A 21,385-nucleotide genomic window follows, 5' to 3' on the forward strand; every position below is an offset into this window, starting at 1 on the left:
TTTTTGTACTTAAGTACAATAAATATCACATACTTTAAGACTTTTACTCAAGTAATATTCTAAACGGTAACTTTAACTTCTACCAAAGTCATTTTCTGGTAAGATATCTGTACTTTTACTTGAGTATGGCTTTCAGGTACTTTATACACCACTGCCTTCAATACAGTCATTCTGCCAGAACGCTGGCCCACTTTAGATGGAAAAGGAATTAAACTGATGTCTTACATGCAGACATACATTACATGACCAATAATTTTAATCCCTTGAAACAGAAAGGATTAGCTGGAGCATTTAGCTCAGGTTTGAGAGAAATTCAAAGACTGCCAGGATATTTTAGTTTTGTTTTCGTACCATAGACACACTTTTATTTTGAAACAATGGCAATGACGTGTCTTTTTAATGAGCCAGTTGGTTAACACTGTAATAGAAATAGCATAAAGCATAAAGTCACTAATGTAATCCATGCCGTTTCCATAGTTATTCACTCGTGGTTAAGTGATTTCATTTAGTGCACAGAGAACAACAAAGGTTAAATGAATCTGAGGCATGCTTAGAATTCAGTCTAATTAGTCAGAAGCAAACGGACTAAATGTGATTTAAGCATACAACTCTGATGTGCACGTATATATGTGTGAGTGTATGTGTACGTTGGGACAGGTGTGCCGCACTGGTTTTATTGTACCTCCAGGACATCTTCAGAAACATCATAACCTCTCATAATGGCTAGTCATTCATCATCTGATATGTTGTGACATTACTAAATTACTTCTCTTGTCCATAAGGATTTAGACTCTGCTGTAAATATTCTGTCTCTGGTGGTATTACACTCTGCTGTTTATAAACTCTGTCTTTCGGTGCCGTTGCCTATAGCGCTCTTCCTCCAAGTTTTTGATCTGTCTTTTAGTTGAATGTCGTTCATTGTCAGTTTTACCAAATTTGCGCTGACAGAATAAATTACTAGTCCCTGTAGGACAAAAGGGTTAATGTTTCAGGTAAGCATAGATTTTAGACCTTGATTCTGTAGAAATAAGACCGAAATTAAAAAAACTGACAGTTCTGGTCCTGGATGCTAATTGGTCAGTTTGGCATTCCAGCTATGTTATGTTGCACAGTGGCACTTAATGAATTTGCTTAATATTTTAATAAAAATTGTCCTTAACAAAATCAAGGCCATGTTATATTATGAATATTTTCACAGCTAAAGGGCTGCAGGCTCTCTACTGTATGTTTTGCCTTACAACATCCTTTAGACGTGACTAATCTACCATCTTTGTAGTGCAGACAGATATAGTTGGTAAAATAGATACAACACACAAATCATAATACATTAAGCAAATAAATGCAAGATGAATGCAGGAAAAATATTTTATTGCATCACATTGTTTAAAAGTGACATTAAAGGCATAATATAATTTTACAAAAGATTTCTGATTCAAACAAATGCTGTTCTTTTAAACTTTATATTTATCAAAGAATCCTGAAAAAAAGAAACGTACAGTATCACAGTTTTCACAAAAATATTAAATTAATCAGCGCAACTGTTTTCAATGTTAATAAAAAGAAGAAATGTTTTTGAACACCAAATCAGCATATTATAGAATGTTTTCTGAAGGATCTTGTGCTGCTGGAGACTGAAAACTCAGTTTTGACATCACAAGAATAAATTATATTTTTAAATATATTAAAATGTAAAGCAGCTATTTTAAATTGTAATAATATTTCACGATATTACTGTTTTTACTGTATTTTACATCAATTAAATGCAGCCTTTTTGAGCATAAGAGATAGAGACATTAAAAAATCTCGGCCCCAAAGTTTCGAATGTATATGTGTGCAAATATAACATTGATATCATTGTTGTCAAATCATCAAATTTTTTCTATTTGTTTAGTAGCATGTAAATGTGTACCTGAATTTTCAGTTTTGTTCTTAGAGCTGCCCGTCCCTAAACAAAACACCAAACAGTAATTGGAGTTTTCCTGTCTAAGTGTGCAATTCTTAGTTAGAATAAGCTGCAAAATACACATAATAGGAATAGATCATTCATTTCACACCATTAACAGCAACTTTTTAATTATTTGAAGAGAGCTTGTAAGGACAGAATCAAGCGTGATTCTGGATCAGAACCTCTGCTTGTGGCAGATGATCATTCGAGCAGCTGCAGAAAGGGCAAGGCGGAGCGGTTACAGCTGGGAGATCTGCTCCGCCTCAGCAGCTGTGTTCTTCATCCACCTCCTCTTCCTCTGCTCCCAAATAATGACATGCTCAAGGGGACAGCAGTTAAAATGAGCTCTTGTCTTACTATTGTCCTGAAGGAGGAACGGAGGGGAGCATATTGCTCCTCACACACACGCAGATGCACTGAACCACAGCTGGCAGAAGGGCCCCTCACTCCTAATGTGTGTAAAAAGACTCCAAGGCTTTTGTGACTTTGTCTTTGTAATGCTCTTGCACTTTGAGTGGAACTTTACAAGAGTTGCTCTTTTAATATGTGATTATAAACAAGTGCCACATCACAGTTTTTAGGCAATGTTTCAAATTGGTTACATGCCACAAGTCATCATTTTTAAAGTTTAGGTTGTTTCTACTATACAATACTATAATTTGTGTCTTAATATACTGAATTAAATATTTAAATTTTTTCGAAAAATGAAAATATGTTAGTTTCTGATTACCATAATCAGTCTAAACTCTTTTATGGAGTGAACTCACTTAAAGAGTTATTTAATATTATTTTGCCAGAAAAAGTTTTAGATTTTTTTATCATATGTTAATGTAAATATTTTGTGTAATATAACTTGTGTTTGTTTGTTTACTGGGTTTTATTGTATTTGTTATACTTGTATTTTTAAAATAGTTTTTGCCATGAAAATAGCCTAAGATGCTGACATGGCATTAAATAAATATATACTACTACTACCATTAATTTAGTTTTTTTTTTTTTTTTACTATTAATGTATATATTCATATCTTGAATTAGGTTTTACTTTTATATTTTCAGTTACATTTTAATTCAAGTTTTAATTGTTACATTTAGTACTACAACTTAATTTATTTCGGTTAGTACAACATTTTTCAAGTTTGAGTTTACACTTTTATCTAATATTTTATTTATTTTTATTTAATTTATTTATTTTTCATTTTCTAATGCCAAAAATGTGGAAAATAATTCATCATAAAAATACAGATTACAAAATAAAATTACAGAAATATTCATATATAGAAATATTCATATTAAATAGTTTTTTTTTTTTTTTTTTTACAATATTGGCCTTCGAATTGTATTTTATTTAATTAAATTTTCTTTTCTTTTTTACTTTTCTTTTTTTATTTTAGCTTAATTTCAAACACTGAAAAGTATTTTTAGTAATCTTGGTTTTGGCTTTAGTTTTAGTTAACAGTAACAACACTGATCACAATATCATTTATAAATATAACTTAAAATAATAAATCATAAAAATATAGATTACAAAATAAAATAATAGAAACCTATGGATAAAATGATAAATATCGCCCTTAGATTTTATTTTATTTCATTTGATTTTATTTGCTACATTAAATGGGTGTGTATTTTGTGACAGGTGGAGAAGATTCATTTGAAGTGGGCCGAGCAACAGGAGAAGTAAAGACCACAGGGCGACCTCTGACCCCCAGTAAGGAGTACACACTGACCGTCCAGGCCGTGGACTCGCAGGGCAGGAGGGGTCCGCACGCCTCTGTGTTCATACTGGCCGGCTTCCGGCCCCCTCAGTTCACCAACACCACCTACACGATCTACATCCCAGAGAGCACTGGGGTGGGCCAAGCGTGAGTACAGGAAGCTGTGTGTTAGTGGGCGTGTTTGTGTGCGTCTACATGTAAAAAAGATTCAGAATTTGCTGCTCATTAGAGGGTAAGAGAAGGATTGTGTGAACATGGCCAACTCCAAAGCTTTATGTGTCATCTGTTGCATGAAACAATTCGCCCGGAGGGATAGCGGAGGTTGAGAGGTGGGGGACGGAGTGAATAGAGGGGGTTGTGGCAGAGAGGGGGGAACACAGATGAATCATTTTGTCCCCAGGCTCTGAATTTGAAAGCGTGTTCAAATTCAAATATTTATTAAAAGAAACTTCTGGATAAACATGAAGAGCAGTGTCTGAACTTCCCCCTTCGGGCACTGGCACAGAACTGAGCATAATAATCTGTGTGAAGGAGGAGAGGACAGCTAATCATGGAAAGAGAGACATATTAAAAAGAGAGGAATAGAGACACATATTAAAGTTAAAGAGTGTGGAAGGGGGAGATGACAGGGGACGCGAGCCACAAAGAACAACCAAGATATTTCAGACATTCATTATTTCCCATTTGTAACTGTGGAGACATTAGCCCTCTTCTAAAATCTTGTAAGTTGCCTTGCTGCCTACAAAAGCAGATGCATTCTAAAGCTTCGTTTACACTGACAGCATTTGTATGTCAGGAGGTTGAGAGGTCACTGTATTTTGGCCACTAATGGGCACTTTATTTGGTGACTTATTGGCAAAACTGGCCATTGCTTTTGAAAATATTTTGTATTTTGTAAGTTTTCTTGCTGCTAAAAATTTATGTTCTGCAGGGTCAAGTGCGAATGGTTTTCAGGGAGCATTTTAACTGATACGAAAATTCATAAATGGCTAATCTTCACATCAGTGCAACATCTGCAATACTTCTCGTGCGAAGCAGACTTAAATTAAAAACATTAGTTTAATGTTAGCTTGTACAACCCTCTACATTGCGAGTAAATCACTCGCATATGCGACTAAATCTTCACTCTGGGCGACTAAATGATGTATAATATTAGCCAATGGCTAATAAATTCTTAGATTTTACTCGCCAGTGTGCGAGTTGGAGGCTGAGTATAGAGGCAGAGATTAGCACAGATATATTTTCACTCTCCAAACACTCTGACTGAGCACTTCAGAGTTTCACTCTCCGTCAAGCGATCTGTGCTATTTATCATTTCATCTCAATGGATGCGCAGCGCACCTGTGTTTGTGTATTTGGCGTAACTTAAACTCTAGTGTGAAGGCGCACGACTCGCTGACGCTTTCTCTCACACACGCAAAGTGAGAGAGAGAGAGAGTCTTACATAACATGCAGAATTGATGTGATCCCAGTCTGGCGAGTAAACAAAAAAATTGACTAGCCAATGGCGATTCAGTTGCCAAGGTACCCGTAGAGGGTTGTTGTATTCGAGCTCTTTTTTAAAGAAATGAATACTTTTATTCAGCAAGGATGCTTTAAACTGATCGAAAGTGATGGTAAAGATGTTTATAATGTTACAAAAGATTTTTATGTCAAATAAATGCTGTTCTTTTGATCTTTCTGTTCATCAAAGAATTCTGAAAAAAATGTATCATGGTTTCCACAAACATATTAACCAGCATGACTGTTTTTGAAATTTATAATATTAATAAATATTTTTTTTAGCTCCAAATCAGCATATCAGTGATTTCATAACGATTTCTGAAGGATCATGATGAGACACAATGAAGTCTGGCTGCTGAAAATTCAGTTTTGCCATCACAGGAATAAATTGCATTTTAAAATTTATCATAATAGACATTTTTATAATAATAATATTTTAAACTATAATAATATTTCAGAATATTAAATAATTGTTTTTGAGATTATTTTCAAAAACATAAAAAATTCTTACTAACCCCAGCATTTTAAATGGTATTGTACATAGTACACACAATGCTTTTTTTATATTATTAAATACTGTCTCGGTAGGTAGCTCACAAAATTTTGGAACATAGCTGTAGTTTCCATCCTCCAATAGGATACATAGTGTATAAATGATATGCTGGCCTGTGCACTGATTCTATTTCCTTTGTGTGTCTGTAGGGTGGCTCTGGTCCAGGCTATCTCTTTCCAGAGGAAGACTCTGTCTTATATGCTGCTGGTGAACCCAAGCAACCTGTTCAGCATAAACCAGGAGAGTGGTGCACTCAGCCTGACACGCACTGTGGACTTTGAGAGTGGACAACATCTCCATCACCTGCAAGTCAGAGCTTCAGAACCAGATACAGGACTGAGCAACATGGCAGAGGTAAGCGCACATTTACCTAGCTATCTAAACGGCTTCTTCCCTTGGTCTTCAACCATTTTTATCCCTAAAAGTACAGTTAGAACAGAAGTACATAACTTACTTGTTGTTTTGTTGGTTCTGGTTTCCCACTTATATATTGTTTTCTCTCACATACTTAATGAGATAAACTGGCTTAGGCCTGACATTAAGATGCTGTATGTGGGGCTGTCAGTCATTCTTCACATCATGACACATCTGGTACTTTTTGAAGTGAAAGATGCATATGCTTTGATATGCATGAAGGCATACGCAAGCACAAACAGAAACAAACACATATCAGCAGAAAAGCACTAATGAGAGATTGTGTGTGGCACTGAGGCCATCAAACACGCCACAGCTGTGGCTGTTACCACTTATGAGGCTTAGCGGTGTATGTGTCTTTATGTGTAAGATCAAGTGAAGCGACAAAGGCAAAGAAATATGAGAGATGTGTGATGTATTTTACCCATTGTGTTGTTGTTGTTGTTATTAAAGGCTGCAAATGTATCCATTTGTGTGTGCCTGTTGCTCACACTGTTGTTGTTCCGTGTTGATCTTCTTTGTTTGGCAGAAGTTCCTCCACATTAATTGAGTCCTCTTGATGGACTTGGCTGAGACACAATGATGTGTAACTGTGTTTGAGCCAGCACCAGTCACACACAAACACACACACACACACACACATACTCGCACATTTTAGATAATTGTCGGAGTCACTGCCCCCTGCCAAATGATTACACCATCTGTGAAGATGACTTCATGAGTAGGACAGGCTGTAGGAACAGAGATGAGACGAAACAAAATGAGAGAAGAGGAGAAGATAAGAAACAAGGCCAGAAGAGACTAGACTGGACAAGACTAAATGAACAGAGAAGAGATTAGACAAACAATCCTGATGAGACGAGACTAGAAAAGAAAAAGAGATGAGATGCAACAAGAGAGGAGATCAGTTGAGACAAAACAAAACAGAAGAGACCAGAAAAGATTAAATGAAACAAGAAATTATAAGACAATATGAGACGAAAAAAGACAAGGTGAGACATGAAAGAGAGGAGACAAGATAAGACAAGAAAATTTAATGAGATGAGACAAGAAGAGAATAAATGTGTTGATGAGACAGCAGGAAAAGAGGCTAGAAAAGGTCAAATGAGACAAGAAGAGACCAGAAGAGACAAGATAAAAGGACAGGTCATGAGAAGAGATGACAATACAATAGACTAGAAAAGATGAAAAGGAACAAAATAAGAGTAGAAGAAAAGATAAGTGATGAGGATAGAAGAAACAAAATTATATTAGATGAAAAGTGAAGAAATTAGTAAAAAATGAGATGAGAGGAGACAATAAGAGACTAAACAAGGCAAGTGAGAAGGTGAGAAGAAAAGAGACCAGGCGAAACTAGAAGAGAAGAGACTAAAAAATTAAATGAGACAAAAGGGATAAGACGAGAAAATTAAATGAGATGAGATGAGAAGAGACTAAATGTGTTCATGAGGCAGCAAGAAAAGAGACTAGAAAAGGTCAAAAGAAAAAAAGACGAGACCGAAGAAAGACAAGATAAAAGGACAGGTCATGAGACTAGAAAAGAGGAAATGGGACAAAATGAGTGTAGAAGAGAAGATAAGAGATGAGACTAGAAGAGACAAAATGATATTAGATAAAACGTGAAGAAATGAGACCAAATGAGATGAGAGGAGACAAGAAGAGTCAAGGCAAGGTGAGAATAAAAGAGACAAGGCAAAACCAGAGAGTCAACAACAACAGGAGAAGAGAAGAGACTAAACAAGAAAATGAGAGGAAAAGAAACTAGATGGGATGAGATGAAACAAAATAAGAAGCAGAGAAGAGAAAATAAGAGACGAGGGGAGGAGACTAGAAAAAAACAAGCAAAGAAAAAATGAGCGAAGAATAAGCATCTGTCCTCTTAGCATGTGAAAAATGATTTCATAAAGATGAAGTTCTACATTAAGACTCTTCATCTCTTTTAGACCCCTGTTGTTGTTGTTGTTATTAGCAGTGATTCTCCTCCAGCAGCAGACATCAGACTCATTACTGCCATATTCAACTTCCAGCAGCTATGAAACAAACACAGAACATTCTCCTCCTTTGAGCAGATTCCTGAGGGACAACTGAAGAGAAAAAGAAACCCGTAATGCAGAGCTACATGGGTTTTAAGGCTCTGGCCTGACGGTTTCAGAGCTGTATGGTCAGCTACAGTGCCGTGTGTGTTACGTGTAAGGAACTTTTCCCTCTTGGCAGTGCTGTTCCTCTGAGATAAGCAGTTCTGCGGGACTCACCCTCACCATGACTAACGCTCCTACTGAGAACACGTACCCTGCTTTCCCTCTGCCTCTGTTCGGTCAAAGTCAAATCCTGCGCCAGTATTCTGTCTGAATGCTCACAAATCACTGCACAGAGAGAAGCCTGAATGTAGATACAGCCCTTCCATAAGCTATCATCTGAGCTTCAGCTGAGATCTGCTACATTAAAGTCTACACACTGAGTTTGACTGGGGTTTCTGTGTGTGTTTGTGGGGTGGTTGAGCCATTTGCATTTAGTGGCTTCTGCCGCAGCTGGTCTATTCTGCTTCGGCCTCTTCTTTTAATGTTATTCCTCTCTCTTATGCCTTCTTTCTTAACCGAAAGCCTCCAGAAAGCCGAGTGACTCAGGACACTAAATGTGTCCATGCTCATACAGGGTTTTAGACCCTGTTTTACAGATTACCTTCTGTGCAAATATTGAGGTCAGCCATCTTTCCAAGAAGCTGGATGACCAAAGAACGTTTTCATATTTTTTTTTTCTTAAATTGTCTGTCATTTACTGAATTTTAAGAATAAAATAGATAAAAACAGAAAGAAAATGTCAACCCAATCAGTCAGGTGATGAGTAATAATTGTTTGTAGCTCACTTACTCTAACAATGTTGTAAATATTGGCATGTTTGTAATCAATATGCAGCCAAAATTTGCCTTGAAGGTCAGTATGGAGAATATGTGCACAGAGGTTGTGTGATAAATCATTAAACATCATTCTGATGAGCTGGTTTGCAAATGTTCTGTCTTGTTCGGTGTTAATCTCAGTATTGTTCTGATTGGCATTTTGAATGCAGCATCACAAGAAGTTCTGTGGCAAGAAAATACATTTATGTGAAATTTCACTGGAAATGGCGTAGTAATGCATGAAGCACCGTTCACCCAGAAGTCACTTTCAAACTGTTGGTCTGTGCAGCAAATTCATGTGAAAAACGTAAATTCGTACACAAAATTTTGCAGAACAGTGGTAAATGTGTCCACACTTCATCTCTCTCATCTATATTCACTGGTCACTTTAAAACTCCCATTTTACTCTCCTTGTCTTCACTTCTAATGCCTTTTAGCGTCCTTTTTTAAATACTCCTATAGTATATTGAGGACATTTAACACAATCAAACAGATAATATACAGTCAAACCAAATTTTATTCCGACACCTTCAACATTTCCTACATTATCACAGTTTATTCGCTATAGTTTAGAAAATGGTAATAAAACATGACAAGAACTCAGAGTTAAGTCAGAACAAATTCATCTTGATAGTGTCAGATAACTTTGATAAAAATGTATCTAATGAATTAGGTTGAATAGCTGTCAGCTGTTAAATTTAAGTACACAATTAGATAATACCAATTTAGGTCAACCAATTACCAAGTAATTCTTAATTTTGTTCAGTCTGTGGTGTAAAAAGGTCACATTAGCAATAAAAGAAAAAAACACTTAAGCAAAACATGGTCAGGTCAAAGTGTCTGAATAATTTTTGGTCCCAAATTTTACTGGTAGTCCACTGTATGAAGAATTTTTGGGTATAATATGTCCCAGTTTACTTTATTTTGCTATCCTCACTTACATAAATGAACTACGTATAGTGTCCTGCACCCACTAGTAAACATATATCAAAAAATTATATCTGGCGTCTGAATAATTTTTGGTTTGACCTTATTTTAAATATATTTAGTATCTTTTATCTGTCAACATTGTGGAAAGCATTTTTAATTACCCATTAATGTTCTTATAATTAGTCGTAAATAGAGAAGACGAAATTGAATTGATGGCTAATGTTTCTGCACTCACCTGTCAGTGAACTCTATTACTACTGTTGTCTAGTGATTTTGATTCTTTAAAGACCTTTAAAGATTCACTATGGAGTGATGAAGCTATTTGAGTATTTGTAAGGAGATTTATTTGGGAAAAACCATTCAGGTTTCCATACTTGTCCACATAGTTATGTTCCTTTCTCTGTCTCTTTCTCTTACTTATGCAGGTGGTGGTTCACATCACAGATGAGAATGATTGCACACCAGAATTTATGCACTCCATTTACAGTCGAGACAACGTCCCTGAGACCACCCCTACTGGCACATCCTTACTGCAGGGTGAGTGTCTGTTTCTCGATTTGTCTCTGTGTCCGTCTCACTTTCTTTCTCTCTGTCCGTGTTTTTCCCCCGGCAGTCCCGCTCTTGAGGCAGGTGCTGTTGCCGCTTGCTCTGCGGGGGCGAGTGTCTCTTCAACTCAGTCCTGTAATTATGAAATAATTCATTATGGCAGTGCTTTCTGGGTGGTAAATGGGTTGTAATCAAAGCCAGCTCAGTGGCTCCCAGGCAGAGAAACTTTTCTGCCCCCGTCTTCCTCTCCTCTCCAATCTCTCATCCTCCCGACTAGCTCTGTCAAACTAGTCAGACCATCAACCCTCCATTTTGTGTCTTTGCTGACGTTGTGGGCTCTATAACCACAGGTCGGCGACTGTGACCCAGCAATAGAGGAGAGATCTCCGCTGTGGCCGGGTGGGGGGCTTACGACCCCCTCCATGTTCTTCATATAATTGTGTCTGATAGAGAAAGACAGCTCTGAAGAAGAGGCATGCCTGACCTCCTCCTCCTCTAAAACACAAGCGTTAATGGGATGGGACCTGTTTATCTCTCTGTGCTGGCCCCATCTGCGATCTTATCACTGTAATTGAAGGTGTTTTAGAGGCTTAAAAAAACATGAATGAGATGTCGTGTTGCGTTTCAGAAAGAGGTTTGAGTGCATTAGTTATTTGAATAAATATTCATAAGCCCTAATTAGTGGTGCTTGCTAAGGCAGGCATTACTATTAGTATTGCTCATAATTAGCATTTGGGATTTGAACAAACCTATAACCCTCATTATTAAAGGGATAGTTATCCAAATCTGTCATGATTTACTTGCCTTCATATCCAACCAAATCCATGAGACTTTGGTTAATCTTCAAAACACAAAATAAGATATTTTTAATGAAACCTGAGAGGTTTCTGTACTTCCATTAACAATGCTGGTAACCAAAATTTAGAAGAACCTTAAAAGGTCAAAAAGTTGAATTGAGCAGTTTAATTAAAGTCTTGTGAAGAGATGAACAGATTTAATTTAGGCTTAGACAGAATTTAAATTTTTGGGTGAACTTTCGCTTTATATTTTAGTAACTCAGCCATTACCATTTTTTTTTCTTGAATGATACCTCAAATTTTGTCAAAGAGAGGTGTGCTGCTAGGTTATATAAAACAGTCTAAAAATTAGGTATGCACTGATCAGAAAAAAAGTGTGCAAAGCTAAAATTCTGTGAATTGTTTTCATGTTATGGCCAGTAACCAATAAAGGGCTGACAATATGACAATATTCAGTTGCATAAATTAATATTAATTTTGGCATATGCTAAAGATTGTATTTAACTGTTTTAATTTTTTTTTTTTCCCCTAAGACTAACTTTAAGTGTTTTATGATGGCAAAGGTACTCTTAACATCTATTAAATATCTAATACTAATATATATCCAGTATTAACTGATACTGATAAATTACAAAAATATCTAATATTGAAGAATAACTGTTATGGTACCATATGGGAACATGTTGTGCATTTCTAGTACAAATCTCATAGACTTCCACTGAAGGAGCTATATCTAGAGACCAGAATATCAGACAGACTTGTGGGTGGGCTCTTTTTACCTGGGCAGCCTTGCAACCACATAGCAACATGCTTAAAAACCACTGAAAACCCACAACATTACTATATGTGAAATAACATTTAAAAAATACTAAAATTTATGCACAAAAGTCTTGGTCAGTAAAACTGGCCATGATCTGTATATGTTCGACTGTATGTGTGAGCACATACATGCATGTGTCTTTTTTATCTCTAATCCAGTTGTATTAACAATTTCCAATCTAATAGTTATCTTACTATCGAACAGAAGCTAATGAGCTTTGTGCTCAGCGGCCAGGAAATTCTTCTCATCCAGCGCTCATCAGAGATCGAAAAGCTCCATTTCAAAGAGCCCCTCACCTTCTCCGCAGAATTCTCAGTGATTAACTATTCTTCATTTAGACTTTGTTGTGCACAAACCTATGACACTGATGAAAAGAAGCAGAAAAGAGAGAAAAGCAAAGCAACAAGGAACAGAAGCGAGTCAGACCTGGCAGACCGCACGCTTTGTGAGGCAGATGCACAAATTTAGAATGCCAACTACATTCAAAAATATATGTTTACATTTCGCTGCACCCAATGAAAACACGCACTGTTCGCCATATGCAAACAGAATGGTTCCTGCCTCTGATTCCAGTTGGCTCTCTGTTTTAGTGCAGTATGCAAAACAACTTTATTTTCTGTCTCTGTGTCTTCTTTCTCTTCTCGTTTCGTCTCCCTCGCTCTCTTTCTCTTGCTCACAACATGTAAAAGCAGCAGGTTCACACAAACACCAGCTGGGGCTGTTATTTGCTTATCAAATGTGTTCTGTTGTGAGCGGGAAAAAAAGAGAAAAACACGGCGCAATCGTCAACTGTGCAAAGCCTGGCAGAAGGGAGAGAAGATTATTATTGTTGTTTACCCTAAAACGGGATTAGACTGTAAATTGGGTGCCGGCTTTTAATAGGGCCTAGCAGGAAGAGAAGTGCAGAACGCGCTCCAATTATCGCACGGAAAACTTCTCGGAGAGGATTTAGCGCACGGCGAAGCAACGCACTTAAAACTCGCCCAACCTTAGCCCACCTTCCTACCAGCCTTTCTCTCTCTCTCTCTCTCTCTCTCCCAAGCTGCCTAACTGGTATGTTTAATTTAGCCCTGGTCTCTCGTTCGCATGCATTAAATATGGTAATAGGTAGCCCAAAGAGACGGTGTATTAAGGCTTGTATTTTTAATGAACCTTCTGTTTGAATCCTGGCTGTATGACTTCACATGCATTCACGGCCGCTCCAAAACTTGTTTATACGCGTGCGGGGCGCTGACACCCACCCTTACCCACCTGCTTCCTACAGCCGCAACAAGTCCTCAGCTTAACCGCCAGAGAAAGAGGGTTTCTGCTGAACCACGCTACATCTGTGGGCGCTAGCTATTTGCCTTGGAGATTAGAGGGCCGTCATGTGGCTGTAGTAAATGAGTGTGCTGGCTGGCTGGGTGTGATGACAGCTTGCCTACAGTATAATGATACAGGACCCTGACTTTGGCTGTGGGCCTAATGACAGCAAAGCCTTCCTCCACTTTTACTTTTGATCTGCTTCAGTCAACAGCAGTTTTTCGCCGACAGATGACAGATGGGCACTTAAATTGATCAAATATAGAATTGGCCTCCGCTACATAGTTTTAATTAATATTGGCTCTATTAATATGACACCGTACGTAATTTAAAAAGCACTTAGCACAAGAAGTCCAACAACTTCAAACAAGCTTTTTAGTGTTATACTGTGTTCTAACTGCATAAATATCACAAAACTCTGAAATCAAATATGATATTAAGAGTTTTCTGAGTTTTGTATCTGTATTAGAGCCCGACCAATATATCGTTTTGCCGATTTTATCGTCCGATATGAGCCTGTCGCAGATATATCGTATCGGCGAATATGCCACCGATATGAAATTTTTTTTACAAAACATAAAACGCAGATAAAATGTTTGTAAATGGTGTAATTACGTAGTTTGTCCAGCAGAGTGCGCTCCATTGTTTGCTACTGGCGAACTGGATGAAACGCTTTAAAGCTTAAGTGTATGGAATACCATTGAAACTTCGGTCTGGCGCCGACTGATCTGGCGATCCCGGGGGGCTACCGACGCACGGAGGGTGGCGTTCGAGAGGGCTCCTCGAGCTGAAGGGATCCCCCGAATTTGGTGGAGAATCTGCCGCCGCGTTCGCAAGATAGTGACACCAGCCAACACTTTCACTTCAGTAAGGAGGTCTCTTGTTCAGGCAGCAGCATTCAAGCATTGTCTTATTCAACCATAAGTGCCCTGCGAAGTGGACTTCACATGAAATTCCGCCATGATTCCAGTTCCAAAATTTATTTATTTTTTAATAAGTATCGGTTTAGGCACCGAAACTGTTTTAAAAGTATCGATTTGGCACCGGTATCGAAAAAAAAACAAACGATACCTTGAATGGAATTGAATTGAATTAAAGTTGATTAAACTTCAACTTTACTGTTCAGTGCACTGATGTCAGACTCATTTTGAATAAAGTTTATTGTTAAATTGTTAAATGCCCTGCCTCCATTATGTATCTCTGTCACGTCATTATAAGTGTTTGATCACCACATTTGAGTGATCATTGCAAAAAATGTGTTTATGTATATATATTCTGTTTATGTATATACTGTATTCTATATATAGTACCAGTCAAAAGTTTGGACACACGAATGGGAAAGTGTCCAAACTTTTGACTGGTACTGTACTATAATATACACAAAGAATATCGGCCGATATACCGATATCAGCCTTTTTTACTCCCTAATATCGGTATTGGCATCGGCCCCCAAAAAACCCGTATCAGTCGGGCTCTAATCTATATTATTTTATGCATATATATACTATTAAATGTCAAAAGTTTATGTAATAATTACAATTTTTTTTTTATGTTTTTGAACAAATTCTCTTCAAAAATGTAGTAAAAACTGTACTATTGTGAAATATTATTAAAATGTAAAGGAACTATTAATATATTTTAAAAATTATAAATCCTGTTGATTACATTACATATTTATTTAAAAATAGAAAACATTTTTTATTGTAATAATATTTCACAGTATGTTTTCGATCAAATAAATCCAGCCTTGGTGAGCATAACAAGCTTTTGATTAAAAAACATGAAAAAAATCTTCTACTGTTTGGTTGTGTGTCAAATTGTTGTAATTATTCTTTTTATAATTATATTTTAGTTGTTTAGTTATATTTTATTTGTCATTATATTTTAACTTTAATATGTATTAAATATATTGTATATTGTATTAATCAGTCAAACAATCAATCAATATTCATATCATATCAAATAATCAATCTGAATTCACCCCTAAAAAGGATTTTTTTTAAATGCACAATGTGATTTCTTATTTTCTTCTTTTGATTTAATTAAACATTAAGTATCTTCTGGCTGAATTTGTCACTTCAAATTACTTGACACTGGAAACTTGCATGCATGGTTAGGACACAGTGTTACACACACACACACACACAAAACCATCCTCAAAACCACACGAGCATTGGTCATAGTGACATTAAAGCTTGTAATTGATAGTGAATACCCCCATATCAGATCTTTCCAGGCCTAATGAGAACACAGCTGTCTGAGAAAAGCATAGAGATGATTAAGAACTGACATTTGTTTTCAGTGCCTGACCCAGAGCAGATCTCTGCCAAGGTTGCCTTCGCCACGATTTACTGCTGTGTTATTGCTAGCTGTTGCCTTTAGTCAACGTGACCTGATGTTTAACACGGCTCTTTTGTCCCTCTCTCTCTTTCTAGTTCTGGCACGGGACTGTGATACAGGCCTTAATGCAGAACTGTCCTACTTCATCCAGAGCGTGGACTTTGACATCTCATCTCAGGGGGTGGTGAGCCCCAGTCAGAGGCTGGACTATGAGAGACCCAACCACATGTACGAGTGCACGGTGGTGGCTGTGGACAAGGGAACGCCCCCTCGCACAGGCACAGCCTCCATCCGTATCCGCATGGCCAACGTCAACGATGAAGCCCCTGTCTTTTCACAAACTATGTATGATTATTTTCTTCAGTCTGCTTTGATTTAACTTTTGATTGCAAAACTTCCTGGAATACTTGATTCTGATTGGTCACAACATTCTGCAATCAAATGTTGCATATAATCACTACATACAACTATATAATTAATCGTTGATCTCTCAAATCACTCCACTTTTTGTTCTCACATAATGAATGAAACATTTATTTATTTAGCAGATTTTCATTTAAAAATAAAATTATATTTGCATATAAAAACTAAATTGAACACTGATCTCTCAAATCACTCCGCAGTCTCTTTCTTCTTACACAATAAATCAGTTTATTTATGTATTTATTTACATTGTTATTATAAATAAAATATAAACATGTATAAATTAATTATTATAATTATTATTATTTTGTATAAATAGTTGTTAAATGCATGGAATAATGTATGTTAATGCAAAATAAACCCCTTTCAAGATTCCTTTACTTCAAAATGTGGGTTTATTTTGCAATGAATGTACATTATCCCACTTATTTCACAGCTAATTACTTAAATACATAATGTAAAATAATGTATGTATTAAATATAAAATAAATATATGTAAAAATAATATATAAAAAATAAATAACTGGACATTAAGTACCCTAGTAAAAAAAGTAATATATTTAAAATACACTTATTTCATACTAAGTATAGTTCAAATCTATTAACATATTAACTGGCATATTGCTCGAGACTTACTGATATAAAAATTATAATTAAACTTTATTTGGAGTCCTAATTGTGCACAATGTCGAATAATATTGGTCTTTAAATTCAAGATATTTAAAGTGCATCTGAAGTATATTTGCAATAGTTCCACTTTAGCACAATCAAATATACTTAAGTATATTTTTAGTTGAACTTCAGCACTATTTCCGCACAATTAAAGTGCATTAAGTACAAAATTATTATTATATTATTCAATTGTTCCAATTTAGCAGACTTTAAGTATACCAGTTTAGTATACTAAAGGTACAATTGCAAGGTTTTTTTATTAAGTAGATGTAAATGTATTTGTAGTATACTTAGCATAAAATAAATGTATTTCAAATACATTTTAGTATATTTAATTTTTCACTAGGGTAGTAATTTGAGTTGACAAATGTTAATTTGACTCATGTATTTCACTGCTTATTTCTGTTCTGTTTTAGGTTTAGTTTTCTATTTTGTTCTCCTCCTCTTTTTTTCCTAGTATCTCTTTCGAGTGCCTACGAATATACAGTTTTACACTCTTTTTTCGTCACAATGGGATTTCATCAGAGCAGATCCAAGCAGAGGGTCCTGCGAAAGCTGAGCGTCAGGCTATATGGCTCTGGCATTTATTGAATGTAGCCAGAAGGAGAGGCAGACATTTGGTCGGATATAGCAGAAAGACAACAATCACAGTGAAGCAAGCGAGCCGTCTACACACACACACACTTAGAGCTCTATTTGAGAACAGCATCTCCCTTGGTAGGAGTTTGGGAGACACATAAAGGAGCTGGTGCTGGTGTATCATCATTAGAGCTGCAGTATGTGTGTGTGTTTATGTTAGGATTTGCTCTGGTTCTTCTCAGTGCAGGGACCGCGTGGTTGTTTGTGTGCGCCCTGGGATACGCTTCAGAGGCCGTGTAGGGGAAGCAGATGGTGGGTCTGTGATGTTCTGAGCCTGATCTGTCTGTCTATCTATCTCTGTCTTCCTCTTTCTGCAGATATAAAACCTTTCTTTCAGAAGACGCCGGCCCGGAGACACTAGTGGCCATTGTGCACGCCAAAGACCCAGACGGGGATGGTGTAACGTATGCCATCACCGGGGGTAACGAAGACAGCAATTTTGAGCTGGACAACCAGAAGGGTGAGTCAAGTGGGATGCAAACTCAAAGCTCGCTGCTCTGGTAACAGCGTCCAGGCATCCGGTACAAGGCCTCAGGGATGCTGTCTTTAACAAGAACATCCAAAGCAATCAAAAAATGTGTTTCCTCTTCCTGTCTGCTCAGCACGTGTCTTTAATCCATCATTCAACTCACGTTTGTGGTATTTGTAGAAAAAACAAACCCCTTGTGTTGTTTTTGGTCTACAGCTCTTGTTTTTTGTGTGTGTATGCACTTGTGTGTGAATGCAATGTTTGTCTGTTTTCATGCCTGCCTGCCTGCCTTTGCGCTTTCAGTCTCAAGGTTACATTGTCTGCAGTGTTTGCTTTTCGTTTGTTTACCAGCACATTTTATGCCTGAGAGCTGGAAAACAGCAGTATGCTAAAGCTCTCTCCTGTCTTATCAGCCTCTCGGCACGGCTGTTCCACCACCCAACCCATTACAGGCCAGTGCAGAGAGATGGCCCATGGCTTCAGCACTCAGAAAAGCTGCGTGGAGTTGTCACTTCAAAGATGCAGCATCACTTTTTTTTTGCGCACAACCCCCTACTACTCGGTTGTTTGGTGAATGTGCAACCATTAGAAGCCCATTTTGCAAAGTTGTTAAGCATGATGCACAAAAGCAGTTGTCATTCTTTACAGACATTAATGTTTTCGATTCAAGAGGTTGTCACCTTGGGTAAAAAAGCACTTGTATTCATAAACAGGCCTGACAGCGACTTTTTTGGTTGTACATCCTTGTGAAAAACAAAGTATACTTTTGCACCATACTTATTATGGAAATAATACACTTTAACACAGAATTTTCCAAAGTGTGAACTGAATGTAATGTTTTGGGCACTCAATTTGTACTTAATTTTAGTTATTATTTACATTATAATAAATGAAGTTGTTGAACTTTAGAATTCTTTTTTGTACTGCTGAATGTTCTGACAAGCTTTTATGATAAACTAAATAATACTTTAATGTCATTTGGGTAACACTTTAGTATAGGGACCAGTTCTCACTATTAACTAGTTGCTTATTAGCATGCCTATTAATAACATATTGGCTGTTTATTAGAACTTATAAAGCACATATTCTGCATGACCATATTCTATGTCCTTAATCTTGCCCAATACCTAAATTTAACAACTACCTGATTAAGAATTAGTAAGCAGCAAATTAGTTTGAGGCAAAAGTCGTAATTAACGGTTTGTTAATGGCGAGAATTAGACCTTAAAATAAAGTGTGACCGTCATTTCTTATGATATTTGCAATAACTTATTTGTAATGATGAAGCTGCTATTTAGTACATTTGAAATATATTCATTTTAAATTTGATATTGACACACTACAGTTAAAATTATAATCAAGAACCTTGCATGTGCTTTAGTATGTTAGTCAGCACACATAAGTGTACTTTAAAGTATAACAAAAGGTGATTAAAACAATGATTTAAACTGTACTTAAAAGTTAACAAGTAACAGTTCATTTTTTATAGTGAGCTTAAGTGTGCACTTACATGTGTTGTGACACACTCTTTTTTTTTTAGATTTATTTTTGCCGTTTATTTTTTTTTTGCCTTTGTTATGATAGGACAATGTAGAGGAGACAGGAACCGAAGTGGGAGGAGGGGAGGAGAGGGGGGGGTCAGGAAAGGTCCCCGAGCCGGCATTCGAACTCGGGATGCCCGTAATGCAATGGCGTCATATGTTCAGCGCACTGCCCGCTAGGCTGTCGGCGCCAACTATGAAAGTGTACTCTCTTTAACCGGTCTTTTATTTAATTAATGTTATATTAAGTGCAGATTCAATGCAATTAAGCACAATTGTCTTTTACAGAAACAATGAGATGAGCTTAAGCATTCTATTGAATTATTTACAGGCATCATCAAACTGCGGCGTAGTCCTCCTCCTAAACTGCGCGGGCCTCAGTATGTCCTCAACGTCACAGCGACTGATGACAATGCTGCCGGTGGGCCTCTCCCCCTCAGCAGCTCCGCCCAGGTCATCGTTGGCATCAATGACATCAACAACAACAAGCCAGTATTTGATGAGGTGAGGTTAAAAGATTTGAAACTATATGTCAAAATCCATTTCTAGTGAGTGATTTATAAGCTGAAAGACTAAATCAGCGGACAGAGAGGAAACATAACCAAAAGTGTGTACAGGAGAAGAGGTCTAGATACGAGTACAGAATTCAAATATATTCTCATTAAATCTGCCTAGCATGAAGTGCCTCAGGCTTTTAATACCAGTGACACTGTGAACACCTCACTAATGGCAGTGTTTAGAGACAAAAAGTAAAGAATGATGGGTGGGAGCTAATATACAGTAATAAGAGATCGAAAAACATACTGTAAGATAAAGCAATATACAATGAATTGCGTCTACTGATGACATGATGACTTGCACACAGTCTCATTTTATAACCTAATTCACTAAAAAAAACTATAAATCATTGCTGAATGCATTTTCTATGACACAATTCTCAGTTTTCAGGTAACACTTTAGTATAGGGACCAGTTCTCACTATTAACTAGTTGCTTATTAGCATGCCTATTAATAACATATTGGCTGTTTATTAGTACTTATAAAGCACATATTCTGCATGACCATATTCTATGTCCTTAATCCTGCCCAATACCTAAATTTAACAACTACCTGATTAAGAATTAGTAAGCAGCAAATTAGTTTGAGGCAAAAGTCGTAATTAACGGTTTGTTAATGGCGAGAATTAGACCTTAAAATAAAGTGTGACCGTCATTTCTTATGATATTTGCAATAACTTATTTGTAATGATGAAGCTGCTATTTAGTACATTTGAAATATATTCATTTTAAATTTGATATTGACACACTACAGTTAAAATTATAATCAAGAACCTTGCATGTGCTTTAGTATGTTAGTCAGCACACATAAGTGTACTTTAAAGTATAACAAAAGGTGATTAAAACAATGATTTAAACTGTACTTAAAAGTTAACAAGTAACAGTTCATTTTTTATAGTGAGCTTAAGTGTGCACTTACATGTGTTGTGACACACTCTTTTTTTTTTAGATTTATTTTTGCCGTTTATTTTTTTTTTGCCTTTGTTATGATAGGACAATGTAGAGGAGACAGGAACCGAAGTGGGAGGAGGGGAGGAGAGGGGGGGGTCAGGAAAGGTCCCCGAGCCGGCATTCGAACTCGGGATGCCCGTAATGCAATGGCGTCATATGTTCAGCGCACTGCCCGCTAGGCTGTCGGCGCCAACTATGAAAGTGTACTCTCTTTAACCGGTCTTTTATTTAATTAATGTTATATTAAGTGCAGATTCAATGCAATTAAGCACAATTGTCTTTTACAGAAACAATGAGATGAGCTTAAGCATTCTATTGAATTATTTACAGGCATCATCAAACTGCGGCGTAGTCCTCCTCCTAAACTGCGCGGGC

At 36.8% G+C, this 21,385-nt stretch overlaps 1 protein-coding gene across 1 annotated transcript in view; it reads left to right on the forward strand.

The window, feature by feature from the left end:
• The window catches only part of LOC107717379 (neural-cadherin-like), a 122,630-nt gene that overhangs the window by 58,395 nt on the left and 42,850 nt on the right, over window positions 1-21,385 (forward strand). Inside the window, exons 3-8 of the mRNA XM_016524107.1 lie at window positions 3,582-3,807; window positions 5,866-6,070; window positions 10,379-10,490; window positions 15,854-16,103; window positions 17,810-17,952; window positions 19,834-20,006. Of these exons, the coding sequence (XP_016379593.1) occupies window positions 3,582-3,807; window positions 5,866-6,070; window positions 10,379-10,490; window positions 15,854-16,103; window positions 17,810-17,952; window positions 19,834-20,006 (1,109 nt within the window). The remainder of the gene's footprint in view (window positions 1-3,581; window positions 3,808-5,865; window positions 6,071-10,378; window positions 10,491-15,853; window positions 16,104-17,809; window positions 17,953-19,833; window positions 20,007-21,385) is intronic.

Source organism: Sinocyclocheilus rhinocerous, unplaced genomic scaffold, assembly GCF_001515625.1.
Source record: "Sinocyclocheilus rhinocerous isolate Xijiao unplaced genomic scaffold, SAMN03320098_v1.1 scaffold933, whole genome shotgun sequence".
Classification (NCBI taxonomy): Eukaryota; Metazoa; Chordata; class Actinopteri; order Cypriniformes; family Cyprinidae; genus Sinocyclocheilus; species Sinocyclocheilus rhinocerous.